General features: G+C 42.3%; 2 protein-coding genes across 7 annotated transcripts; both read right to left on the reverse strand.

The window, feature by feature from the left end:
• Nucleotides 1-952: 952 nt before the first annotated feature.
• Nucleotides 953-6,535, reverse strand: LOC112293604 (acyl-CoA-binding domain-containing protein 1). 5 transcript variants are annotated; one of them, XR_016506937.1, is made up of 8 exons: nucleotides 5,317-6,535; nucleotides 4,672-5,205; nucleotides 3,121-3,380; nucleotides 2,720-2,825; nucleotides 2,484-2,611; nucleotides 2,154-2,245; nucleotides 1,634-1,751; nucleotides 953-1,489 (listed from the first exon to the last, which is right to left on the reverse strand). XR_016506937.1 is itself a non-coding variant. In XM_024543243.3 (8 exons), exons 2-8 carry the CDS (start codon nucleotides 5,146-5,148, stop codon nucleotides 1,319-1,321), a joined length of 1,332 nt encoding a protein of 443 aa, XP_024399011.1. In that variant the 5' UTR covers nucleotides 5,149-5,205; nucleotides 5,317-6,282; the 3' UTR covers nucleotides 953-1,318. The 5 variants fall into 5 exon arrangements, 3 of the variants coding, with proteins under 3 accessions (XP_024399011.1, XP_024399010.1, XP_073395515.1); XM_024543243.3 differs by having other exon boundaries at nucleotides 1,634-1,731; nucleotides 5,317-6,282; XM_024543242.3 differs by having other exon boundaries at nucleotides 1,634-1,731; nucleotides 4,672-5,210; nucleotides 5,317-6,225.
• A 490-nt stretch (nucleotides 6,536-7,025) lies between these two features.
• On the reverse strand, nucleotides 7,026-11,404 carry LOC112293605 (uncharacterized). Of its 2 annotated transcripts, none has more exons than XM_024543244.3 (5): nucleotides 10,842-11,404; nucleotides 9,041-9,691; nucleotides 8,296-8,655; nucleotides 7,787-8,099; nucleotides 7,026-7,606 (listed from the first exon to the last, which is right to left on the reverse strand). In XM_024543244.3, exons 2-5 carry the CDS (start codon nucleotides 9,413-9,415, stop codon nucleotides 7,440-7,442), a joined length of 1,215 nt encoding a protein of 404 aa, XP_024399012.1. In that variant the 5' UTR covers nucleotides 9,416-9,691; nucleotides 10,842-11,404; the 3' UTR covers nucleotides 7,026-7,439. The 2 variants fall into 2 exon arrangements, with proteins under 2 accessions (XP_024399012.1, XP_024399014.1); XM_024543246.3 differs by having other exon boundaries at nucleotides 7,026-7,557; nucleotides 10,842-10,981.
• Between the last annotated feature and the right edge of the window lie 1,151 nt (nucleotides 11,405-12,555).

The following is a 12,555-nucleotide window of genomic DNA, read 5'->3' on the forward strand; positions in this document are numbered from 1 at the left end:
TATTTAACTATGTATATTCAAATATGATATTTTAATACTAATAAGAAAAATATTTATGTAATATATATATATATATTAAAAGAAATATCTAAATCTTTTCCTTATTTTTCAATATAGCAAACAACATTACAATATAAAAACAAGTATAAAAATTAAAATCAACATTCTTCTTAATTACATCAATATAGAATTAACTACAACCATATTAAAAATAATTACATTATTTTATATTAAAAATTATTATTATTATTGTTATGTCTTTTTTAAAGATAAGTTTCAAAATAAATAATTAAACAACTTCAAATGTATTATACAACATTCTAATTTGCATTAGACAAAAAACCATCAAAAAACTTTAAAATTAAAGATTCAAATCCAAAATAGATAATTATAATCAACCAATTGAAATAATTAGATTTTATTATAGATTGCAATAAAAACAAAAATAAACCAAAAATAAAATAATATATGTTTAGAGAGATGATAAAACAACCCAAATTTTTACTAAACTGACCCACATATTTAAACCATCATTGTACTCTTTCAACTCTGTTCTTGTTCCCAGCTATTTCTTTGTTCCCAACCATCACCCCTATTCTCAACGTTCCCAGCTCCCTCACCTCATCCTTAACAATGGTTGAAAATGGGGAATGGTTAGGAACAAAGATGGAAGTTGCAAAGATATCATTGCAATGATGGTTAAGGTAAAGTTGGCCACGTTAGTAAAAATTTGAGTTGCTTTATCATATCCCTTTATATAATATATTAAACTACAACATATCAAACACCAAAAGCACCAAAAGATAATCTTTGCAATAAATATGACATAGGCAAGCCATCTATGCAAGACTATTTTTAATTAGGCTAAACCACAATCTATAATTATAGCTTCATGTGCACAACAATAGAAGTGGTCTTACAACCTAAACAAGACTAAGAATTACACACAATAAAACATCACTAATTAAAAATAATATTGTCCTGATTATGACTGTCCCTAACAAGGAGTAGTAAAACATTATGAGTATAATCAAACTCGTCACCAGCATTGTAAGAAAAAAGTACTACATCGATAGGACTGTTACACAACAAACTGTCATATAAATAACAATACATTATCTGCAAACTTTCCTTTGATTTAGAAGGAAATACTTTACGTCGAGAAGTTAAGCAGCAAAACTTACAAGAATGACGCTACTACGCTCAACAGTAGGACGGAGGAAAGGAAAATCTAGGTTTCATCTTCCGTACATAGACGCTATCCAACAGAGATGATTCAAAGATGGAATCGAGTTGTGTCACACTGAAAAGTGCCACACTAGCCTGTAGTACGCTGCAACCACTGCCAGTGAGCAGGACACTGACTAAGTGGAGTGTTGCCGTCTTTGTCAGCTATGTTGATGTTAGCTCCATGCTCAAATAGGTACTTCGCAACCTCTTCCTGATTGCTAAGTATCGCGTGATGTAATGCTGTCTGCCCCTCTACATCCTGCAAATGACAGAAAATAACCGAATTTGGAAACAGAAAAACACAGTGATTCTTCTCCCATTGAAAAATGGCAAATATCCATGCTTCAGCTCTAGTGACAGTTCTCCAAGAATAGAAACAAATCATGAAAGACGGCAAACACACCTTAGTATCAATTTCCGCACCCTTGGCTACAAGAACCTCCATAGCACTCACATTGCCACGGTCTACTGCCCAAATCAAAGGTGTAAGACCATCACTGTCTGCATTCATGACAAGCATACTACAAAAAATTACTTAGCATGCATAATATGTGTTCTCAAACAAACATTGTGAACCTTCAACATGTGCCAGCATTGAAGCATTGTTACCATTTTAGATAGCGGCAGACTGAACAAGATCACTCAGATGTTCAATCAGATTAAAATGCGACACTAAATCGCTGGACCTGATCAATGTGCTCCTTTCTCCCAAGTTGCACAATATGAGTTAACTGTCTATACTTGACTAGAGGCTCTAGGTTGCTATCACATTAAGGTATTTATTGAGAAGCACTTCAAAAGAAAAGAAAAGAAAGTTAAGTAAAAAGGGTTAAATAAAAAATTTGACTAGCTAGCCAAGCCTAACAGTACAGATACTTCATACAACATCGACTCAAGGACGAGGTCAAGGAATAAAGATGTACCCTTCACATCAATAGAACGGCCTTGTTCCAGAAGCTTGGAAAGACCTTGCAAATCTCCATCTCTAGCACATGTATGAAGTGCATCCATGGTACTACAATACACAAAAGCAACAGATGAGCCAAAGTAACCAAACAACATGTCTTCAAGTACAAGACAACTTCGTAGCTTGCCAAACACAATAAGGCATAACATGTGTATTGACAGCTGTATTTGGCAATGGCACAAAAGACTTACATAGAACTTAACATTAATGAATACAGAAATGCTGCAAGTAGAGCCACAAAAGCAGCACCATTCATGCAATTCACAAAGTCGTAAAGAAATTATACCTTGTCCCTTCAACATCATCAGTTGCGGCCAGGGAGCTAAAAGCTGGACCCGGGTTCATATTCTTACTGCTAGAGTGTAAGAAGGCTCCCTCTAGCTCCTCTGTTGCTTCTACAGATGAATCTTTACCCTGCATAAAAGCTCAATATACTTCAGAGGGATCGTGGACAGGATACGTCCACAGAAATTCATGAACTGAAGACAAAAGTCCAAAGATGGAAACAGTCTTGATTGGTACCTTTTGATGACTCTGATGCCAAGTGGGATCAATTGCAGTCAAAACAGCAACATATTTTTGCATAGCCTCCTCTTGAGACATATTTCCAAGCTTCTGCCACGCAATCCTTGCACAAATAGATGATACCACAATAGCAGTCCAATTTATAATCCGCTGTTAACACCTGCGATTGTAACCTATGTCACGGCTTACCCTACTGTACCCTGCACATCAATCTTTAAAATTGGGTGGGTGGAGCTGAAGCAAATTTGAGCAAGAGCTTCATCTTATAAATGTTGAAGGAAAAAACTAAGGCATACATCCTTACCATCGGTTATTTATACTAGAAATTTCGATTCAGCTAACAAATCGAACATGTCGGGCCAGAGGGAATTTACTAAAACAAAGATCAAGCAGTGTACCATTTAGCACGGGCAGTGGGTTGAAAAGCTGATGGCTGAGGGGTAGAGCAAGGCCCTTCAGTGGCTATTTTGTAGTATGCATACAACTGAAGCATCTCTTCCCTTGAAGACTTAGCACCTGGTACATTAATCACAGATGCAACATACGTAGAAGCAGCTCCAAAAAGCTCCTCCAGCTCAGTACTTTCCACACCTTCCCAATCATCTGTTACATTCCCTTCCTCAATTTCTTCAGCCACATCCTCACGCTCCTCATCAGCCTAACACAGTAAAAACAACGGGCAACTTTAGAATAACCAGAATAAAATTCAGGGTTAGGACACTGCTATTGATTGTGCTAACCACAAACTAGAAAACAGAACCAGTTCAAGATCTAGGTCTTGATCTTAGAAACAGCATCTGAAGATGAGAATCATGACCCAACATCCTCTGTTCGCAGCAGTTTTATATGAGCCCAGACAATGACATCGCGTAGAAACAATTCAAACCTCATGTCCAACCAAGACATAGAAGCGATCTTGTTAATTGAAACTTAGAAAGAAAAAAAAAAAAAAAAAAAAAAAAAAAAAAGCAAAAACAAAACAAAACTAAACAAAATAGCGCATCAGAATATAAAAAGAAGAAAGCAACTTCCATGAAAATCTTTAAGAAGGAGAGACAAATCGGTGACACACATCAAATTCTTAAACCCAGGCTTAAAAAGTGGACCACTGATTTCAAGAACGAAACCTTCAGAAAATTTTAGTTTTCAAATCTTTAAGAGCTTTCCAAGAATACCGATAACGTGGTCTACCTCAAATGCAAGCAGCATTCAAGTCCTTGATGTGCTTCAGGTTTTTTTCCTTCGATTCCTCACTGCACATATTACTCCCTATAGGTAGCTATGTTCCAAGACAAATACAATAAGACAAAAACGAGTCCAACGTCTCCATGAACTGAACACTATCAGATTTGAACGTTCAGTTGAATATTTGGAATATTGGGGTTTTTGGTAAGGAGAAGCGATGAGAGAATGCCAATGCTCCAACTATGAATAAGCCAGCCCACGACTGCCTTGGACAAGGTGATCCTAATAGAATTATAATGAGTTTACGATAATTATATAATTCTTCAGCATTTACTTGTTTTGGACACTTTCTATACATAGGTTTAAGAACAGTGATCTGCTCCGATAACTTTTATCAGTTCCAACCCCACTCACTGGTCGTGGCTCGAGTGTAAAATGAACTGATATAGAAAGCTAGTAACAACAATAACCAATCGAGGTAGCAAGTATTTCCAAAGGAGCATTTGAAACAAACCAACTGCATAATTTGCAACTTAAAATCAAGGTCTATCAATTAGGCTCAATAAGGAAGTATATACCTCCTAGAACCTTGATCAATTACTACAATATGTCCATAATGCGTGACTACTAGAAGAAGATATTGATTAAGGAAATCAGGAATGGTGAAGAGCAGTTGATCCTCGGAAAGCTAAAGAGATGAGTTCAAGAGCATATTGCTTGAGAAGAAGATTAAACAACAATCAAAGCATGAGCAGTAAACTTACTAGGACTTTCGAAGAGTCCTTGTCAGAGACATCAACTCTGTCATCCAATTTCTGAGCGGATGTCGTGTCCTCGATTATATTTTTGGCTTGGTCCCCATCAGTCTCAGATGTAATCTTCGAATACGATGGAGAATCGGTAGCGAGAAGATAGTGGGAACGTTCGATACCGTAGTCAGAATCAGAGGACGAAGAGGATGAGTCATAGCCATGAGCCACTTGTTCGTCCCCTCCATCGAAGGCATCTAATTCCTCCTCAATGGGGGCATAAGGAACATTAAGCTCAGCTGCAGGAGCATATTCCTGTTCGTCAAAGGTGGTGGTAAAGAGAGGAGCCGCTGCGTTCTCTCCGCCCCGCTCAAGTCGAAATTTCTGATCACGAATAGATGATATAAGTGTGAAGAGCCTTCCACACATATAAGCAAAAACAATACCTATGATAAGAGACTGCACAGCATCCTGCCACTCCCAGTCCGCCATGGCTGTGGGCGACTTTCAAGCAGGGGTCTCTCTTCAAGAATTAACCTCCCGCAATGCCTTTCCTTTCACGTCCAGCACATACAATCGTCACAACCCCAAATACGAGAGGATATTGGGCACTTGCTGTTGGTGAAATGTATCTCAAATTCAGAGAGAAAGAAGCCGCACCAGATGGAACGTGTTACAAATCAGGGCGAGGAAGATCAAAACAATTAGACTCTTCCGCTCCCTTCTTCTCAGTGAATCCCCGATCCCGTCATATCTCCGTTCTAGTTCCCGACCAAACTGTTCTGGAAAAAAAGCACGACGTGCAACCTAACTGAAGTCTCGCAGCAACGACTCGAAAGCACGGAAGCGCCTACAAAGCAATCCGCATCTCATCTTACGCTTTCCCTTTCTCGGTTGGATCCGATAGAGTAAATCCACATCGGCGTCAATTTGCAGCAACAACCGCGGCCCTCGTCACTAGGAATGGCATAAAAAACACCAAAAATCACTCCCCTTAGCAACAGGTAACGTGAAATCCTGCCCAATCCTTACAATCCACTCCAAGCAAATGAGAAGTTGCACTTGATTCAGGCACTCTGACCCACACGACACTGACTCTTCGCAAATTGCACGCCGCATTCAGCAGCTACAAATTTCTCTTAACGGTAAACTGGAGAGGGGACGGTGCGGGGGGTGGGTTGCCAAGGCGGCCCCCCGTCCGACCCAAAAAAAGATAAAAGCAATCCCAAAGACAGAGAAGAAGGGCCCAGGAGCATCAAATTGACGCAGTTCTTGACCAATCCCGGCATATTCCGGGCCAAAACATGGAGCATCGCAGGACGAGATCACTGCCAAGGCGAGCATGGAGAAATTCGCGTCGTAAAATGAAGGACGCAGGGTGTTCTGCAAGCAAAGTCTCCTGCGACCGTCCCTGTACTTATCAGTCACCGCGATTCTCCAGGTACTCTCGGTCATTCCTGCTTCAGTCGGCAGCTGCCGCCCATTCCATCTCGCGGTCGCTGGTTTGCATTCAGGCTTGCAGGCCAGCTGCCAATCTTCGCCGCAGTTCGAGGTCTCCGGTCACCGGGCTAGATACAAGTTGCCTCTACTTCTGCGCCATTCCTCCTCTACCGATCTCCGAATTGAGACCCACCACTCCAGGCTCCCACAATTCCAATCAGAATTGAATAATTTTTCAGAGCGTCTATTCGCGAGAAGAAAAACATAACCCTCGATTTCTGAAATAATCTTTGGTAGCGTGTGCGAAGCTGACCTTCCCCAATCGTAATACAACTTGTGCTAAGAGACATATTAGTTACCGCTAGCGACAGTGTTGCAGATGTTCCAAAGGATATGTGCTAAATTTGTGATGTGGATGAGGGGTGTCTTCAATCCATGAAACCAGCGATAATGCCATCTTTGTTTGTAGTGAAGAACCTGTGTTTCGACAACAGTCCCTCAAGAAAATATCAAATGCACTTTTCAGTCGGTTCTGCTAAGCCTAATCTGCTTACCTAGCCGCAGCATTTGGTGAGCATTCGGCACAACCAGTCCATTGCACAAATGCGTCACCAAAAGACGTTGTTGAGCGGGGAGTGTGTTATCAAAATGCACAAGAAAGCCAAAAGATAACAAGCGCAATATCCCAATTGGTTACTTGGGTTTCTAACTCAAAGCGAAAATACCATAACTGTCAAAAATATCACATTAAATGCATCGTCGACCATCAGGTCAAGTACTCATTCTTACAGCAAAAAAGTTACTAACCAGGGCTGCACGAGGAAGTGTATTGACTCAGCTGATGTGATCTATGTACAGGATCACACTAAACGATAGGATTCAGCACTGAGATCTCAAAATACGCATGACCGCCAGGTATACAAAGCCGGTTGAAGAGACCTTAAGTGACTGGTCCGACGGTGTTGTTTATTGACGCGGCAAATTATTTCAGTGACAAAGTTCCCTGCAGAGGGTTCACCTTATTCGTGTAGTTCCTATGTTGGTGTTAAGAAAAATGTCTGCCCACGAAGGAACAGAAGTTCCTTCTGAGTATTTTTTTGACTAATGTACAGCATACTCCGAGCCTGGTCTGTTTTCTAGCACTGAACTGAGCTTAGCACCTATACAAGCAAGGTCAAAGCCCCTGACAAAATCGGTAATTGCCGCAAAATTACTGCTCTGTAATGGTAAAAAAAAAAAAAGTGTCCTCCTGGACCATGAAAGGATGCAGATGATTTGACTAGCTAGCTGGCCATCCACATTGCTATTGTGAAAGCCGGGATGTCTGAAGGAAACCATCGTTGCTAGTAGGTCCACTCGATGGGGAGGCAAGGCTCATGAACCGCGGGTTGGCGTAGACTTGATCGGTTCATGCTCTTTTGCAGAGTGGGCCATACCCCTTCTCTTGGGATTTCGGCATGCCTGTGTGCATTTGACACACGACCATGTACAGTAGCTGTAGGTGAATTTTCTACATAAGCAATAAGATTCCGTTAATCAATGAGGAAGAGATATACAGAGGCTACATCAATGTGACGCAAATGAGACGAAACCACACATGTATGATATGGTTTGAACCAAATACGATAGCTGCAAACTGATCTGACACTGAAACACAAGAGTTGGGTGCAGTAACAACATCGGCACTCACCATTCTGCCTCGATGAGGGAGGCTTCTTCTGGACAAACACGCGGGGTAAAAATACTCCAGTTCCAGACTCCCGACGAGTATTGGCTCCCAGGAAAACGACACGCATACTGGAGCCCCCGTTCATAACAGGACGACGAGTCCTTTGCATTGTCTTACTATCGACCATTTTCCCTGGACGAGTATAGTTGTTGACACCTCGTTGTGCATCTGCGTGGTATGCTTGTTCGTACTGATAGCACTGGGTGCGACAGGATTGTCCTTGGTTGTCTGGAACAATCGTTGCTTCATATTTCATAGCCCAGTTGCGTTCGGCCTGCCATTCAGTGATGTTAGGCATCTTCAATTGTGCGGCAGCGATGGGCATACAAGTCTTAACCAAAACAATAACATTTCCATCCAAGAGGGAAACACTACCGTGTATACACTAGTAATATCAATAACTCAGGGAATAATGCAACACTTATTTTGTACACCAAAACTGACATATGTTGACATAAAAAAATCAGTACCTGATTGATAGCCATCGGATTTTCGTCCTTCCTGTGCGTGTAAGACAGTAATGTCCTTCCCCCCATCTGTCCAGATTGTCGAGTAAGCTGAGGAACACGATTTCGTAGACCCGAGTCCAGAAGATTCGAGGGAGATGACCTCGAATTCTTCTTTCCCTCGTTCATTTTCAATCGTACAACCTCTCCAGCTGCTGCGTAAAGAGTTTCCCAAGCATCCTGATAGCCAGATGAAGGCGCAGACGAGGGTGAAGAGACTTGGGATGACACCCTTGAAGAACCTTTAGAGCTACTTCGGCTGCCCGTAAGCTGGGATCTAGACGACCAGCTTCCGCTTGACCAACTGGAAGGTGACAGTTGACCCTGCGGCAATAACAGCTTGATCAGGGCTAGAGTGACAAATTATGACCGACACACGCTCACACACACTACAGTGTACTGGGTCCCTCGCAAACCCGGCTGAAGAAGCCCTTTGTGACAATAAACTTTCACACCATGTTTAGCCCCGCATTGACAGACAATCGACAAGCAGCAAGTGCGAAAGCGGCTCCACACCATATCACACAAACTTTCGGAACAGAATTGAGTGCAAAGACGTCTTTCCTACAATCATACGCTTTCACTGGCATTTCAAAATTAACGTCCTGGCAATACGGTAAAGGATAGGAACTTCTATCCGAGTAATTTAAGGGGACAGTACATTCTCAGTCTGAAATAAGTCCTGGTGCAAGAATAGAACCATACTCACCTCAGAGTAGCCATTATCCCGGAGAATTCCAACATGATCCGAAGTTTTCTCTTCACCAAGCATGGAATGCGCAACCTGCTTGGCCAAACCCTGAAAGAGGTCACCTTCTTCATCACTCTCGGTCTCAGTGGAGCAAGATGACAACGACTCCAGTGGCCAACTATTACCATCCCCACGTTGGTCGTAACCTCGAAAATAATACGAAAGGTCGGCTAAGTCGTGTGGGTGAGGCTGAGCTCCCAGTGGTCTGCAGGACTGTGAGTAGGCCTGGTTGTCTCCAGCCGCAAGACCTTCCTTCTGAAGCGCTTTGAACCCACCTTCGTCTCCGACCCTTGAGCTTATAAGCCCATGAACTCTGGCAATCTCAAACGCCATACCTGATATTTGATTCGAAACACCCACACAAGTAGAGAGGGGGGGGGCGGCGGTGGCGGCGGGAGGGGAAGTTGCTTTAAGTCACGTCACTCTGAGCAGAAAAAACCATAGTCTTTTCAGAATGAGAAGGAAGCGTTGGGGAGTACACAAGTGATCTTCGAGCCCCTGGTGCGCATTGCCAATTTTACTGAACCTCCACTGATTCGCAATGCGCCCGTAAGATTATGAGTCTGCTCCATACGAATCCGCCAAAAAGCATTGCTGAGAGGTGCTTGTCTAGAAAAAAGAGAATATTTGTCAGTCCACATAGACTGGGAACTGTCCTAGGTACAGCCTTCAGACGCAATAACTACGAAAAAACCAAAAATCCAAAAAATAAAAACTTTCAAGGTCTTCATTTCACATTTGAGGAAACCCCTGATCAAAGGTAGCAAGGTATGACTGCATTGAGTTCCAAAAGTTGCATGTGAACGGAAGCAAGTCGGCCGTAGGAGAATGATACGGAGACCACATTCTAGTTCAGGACAACAGTTCATAAATCTAAGTATCTTTCAGAAAGCAGCTGAAGGACACTAAGCGTGACAACGGAGGGCTACCTCCAAATGCATACTCCTTCCACACCAAGGTCGTCAAATGCATAATCGAAACAGAAAGAGTTTGAGGTTTAAAATAATGCTACACTGGAGTGTGTTCAGGTCTCACTTTCTGTTATCTTTACATTCTTCCAACCAAGTCAAATTCCTGGGGAATTTATTCAAGGCACAAATACACGACATTTCGAGACTGGAAAGGTGACATGTCCGACGTGGAAACCCACTTGCGACGAGAAAACAACAATGCTGTGTTTTAACAACTCTCCAGCTTTCATGTAGCAAGTATGCTCATTCAAGACCTGTCCCGTCACAATGCTGATAATTCTGGGTGTCATTGCGCTATCAGCTGTCCATAGCGAGAATACAAAAATGCAGGTCATTCCCACTAAATCCTCTCCTCAGCCAGAGGCATCAAGCTCACGGAACGTCGAGCTTCTAATTCTAAGACTGTCAATTCGCCGCGAACACAATCAAATTCGAAAAGAAAAGAAAATGAAAATAAAAGAAAGAGCAAAGACCACACGCTTTCTCACCAGCATATGCACACCTTATCCCTTCTCAACAGCACACTACCTAAAAAAACCCCGGCGCCTCCAAAACCAGATACCTCAATAACTCCCACAACAAACTACTCAAACTTGCAAAACTCACTCCGACCCCGTGACCACAGGGCAACTGAAACCTCCACCACCCATACACCATGCACCCAATACCACAACAAGCTAAACAGAGACAAAAAAAAACAAAACGAAACGAAACGAAACGAAGGAAAAAAAAAAAAAAAAAAAAAAAAAAAACACAATTGCAAGTCTCCCAGGTCCTCCTCCTCTCACCTGCATCGCTCCTCCTCCGCCGAGCTATATCACTCCGACAAAGGACTGCGTCACTTGCAACCAACGGAAACGCCAGAGACCCATTCACAACCCCCAAGTTCACCACACCGCGGTTGCAAATCACAAGATATCTATCTCAGAAGGGAGTTCAAACCCAATGCCCAGCATGGCAGACCAGCCGCTCCACGTTACTGCTGTGCAGGGACTGTCCATAGACCCAGAGGATCAGCAGAAAATCTGCGGGTGACAGAGCAGGGGACCAGAGAGCACGGGCGACACGGACGAACGGACGACGCGCGCAAGCGGAAGGAAAGAAAGAGGACGAAGTGAATATGTTCCACTACAGCTCTCCACACACCATCATCCACTCCGATGCTGCAGCTGCTTCAACAGCAAAACTCTGAAAACAGCGCTACACTCTACCCAGTTGTGCATATTATACCAATATCGCACTGTTGTAGGTCACTGCAGTTTCCGAGTATTCATTTCAGCTGGCGGCCACGCTTGCCGAGCCAGATCCGCTCACCACCACTACCACCACCGAGAACAGGCAATCTTTGCAAGTTTGGTACCGTAGAGGAGGCGTTCCAGTGCACCTGCTCATGTTGACGACTGCAGTACATATACTGCCATGACAATAATACCCGCACAACACTAACAACTACAACTACAACAAACAAAAATTAGAGAAAAACAAAAATAAATATAAATATTTTGTGAAAAAAGAAAGAATTGCGGCACGTTGAGGGTGGTGGTGGTGGTAGTTTTCTGGACCGTCGTTTCTCCTGATTTGCTGCTGCTGCTGCCCTCTGCCGTGATAAAGCTCTGCGTCTTCGTCACTATCAAGTCCTTTTACGCGTCAGGCGAGGCGGTACAACACCTGCAGGCCAAATTATTTTGCCTGTTGATGAGAAGTGATTGCTGTAACTTTCAGTGTGCTGAAGATATTGTGTTTCATTTCTTGCATGCTCCCCCCACCCTTCTCGTTTATGAGGATTGCATTCTCTCCTCCTCCTCCTCCTTCTCCAACTTCTTTTGTTTTGTTTTCGCTATTCTTTTAGCTATTCTTTTCGATATTTTTTGTGCATTTTCTGTGTTTTTGAATCCAGAGGTGCATAGCATGTGTTGTTTATTTTCTACCAAATCTGCCGCATGCCAGTTCGGGCATTTAGGAGGTTGAGTGCCGCTGATCTATGAAACTGCAACTTTGGAACGCTAACCTCTCATTCTGAGTGCCTTGCATTAATACCCACAACTTTTCATGTGTATTTTTGTGTTTGTTGTTAAGGAAATCCAGCTAGCTACTTCACCTTTGGTGTATTTCTGCAGCTGTGCTTTTGGTTCGTGTTTGTAACGTACTTCTTTTGACCTACAATCCTGCAACAATTGTTATCCTTATGCAATATTTTTTCCCATTATGATGTTTGAGTTGGCAAATTGGATTCTTAAACTGGGCTAGTGAAAGCAGTAACATGAATCTCACTGATACAGCACTCAAAAGGAAGTGAAAAATCACTGAATTTAATAAAAGTTGTGAGCAGATGTTTAAGTGTGAAATTGGTTACCTTTATGCTTAAGAAATTGGTTACCTTTATGCATAAAGGTGTTTAGGTGTATAAAGATAATACATTGTAAATTATGACATTTAAAATGGAATTTTAGGAAGTTTTTAGAATTCATGGAGAAGGTAATAAGCCATAACTTTCAAAGATTT

The sequence above is a fragment of the Physcomitrium patens genome, chromosome 16 (assembly GCF_059467195.1).
Source record: "Physcomitrium patens ecotype Gransden chromosome 16, ASM5946719v1, whole genome shotgun sequence".
Classification (NCBI taxonomy): Eukaryota; Viridiplantae; Streptophyta; class Bryopsida; order Funariales; family Funariaceae; genus Physcomitrium; species Physcomitrium patens.

What these genes read in the sequence shown, in the direction of transcription:
- LOC112293605 (XM_024543244.3), bottom strand. Translation starts at nt 9,415, where the DNA reads ATGGCGTTTGAGATTGCCAGAGTTCATGGGCTTATAAGCTCAAGGGTC. An exon ending in GGGATAATGGCTACTCTGAG is followed by an intron (nt 8,656 to 9,040) that starts GTGAGTATGGTT and finishes TTATTGCCGCAG; the next exon opens with GGTCAACTGTCACCTTCCAG. An exon ending in TCCCTCATCGAGGCAGAATG is followed by an intron (nt 7,607 to 7,786) that starts GTGAGTGCCGAT and finishes TTGCTTATGTAG; the next exon opens with AAAATTCACCTACAGCTACT.
- LOC112293604 (XM_024543243.3), bottom strand. Translation starts at nt 5,148, where the DNA reads ATGGCGGACTGGGAGTGGCAGGATGCTGTGCAGTCTCTTATCATAGGT. An exon ending in CCGTTCTATTGATGTGAAGG is followed by an intron (nt 1,732 to 2,153) that starts GTACATCTTTAT and finishes TCATGAATGCAG; the next exon opens with ACAGTGATGGTCTTACACCT. An exon ending in GTGCGGAAATTGATACTAAG is followed by an intron (nt 1,490 to 1,633) that starts GTGTGTTTGCCG and finishes TGTCATTTGCAG; the next exon opens with GATGTAGAGGGGCAGACAGC.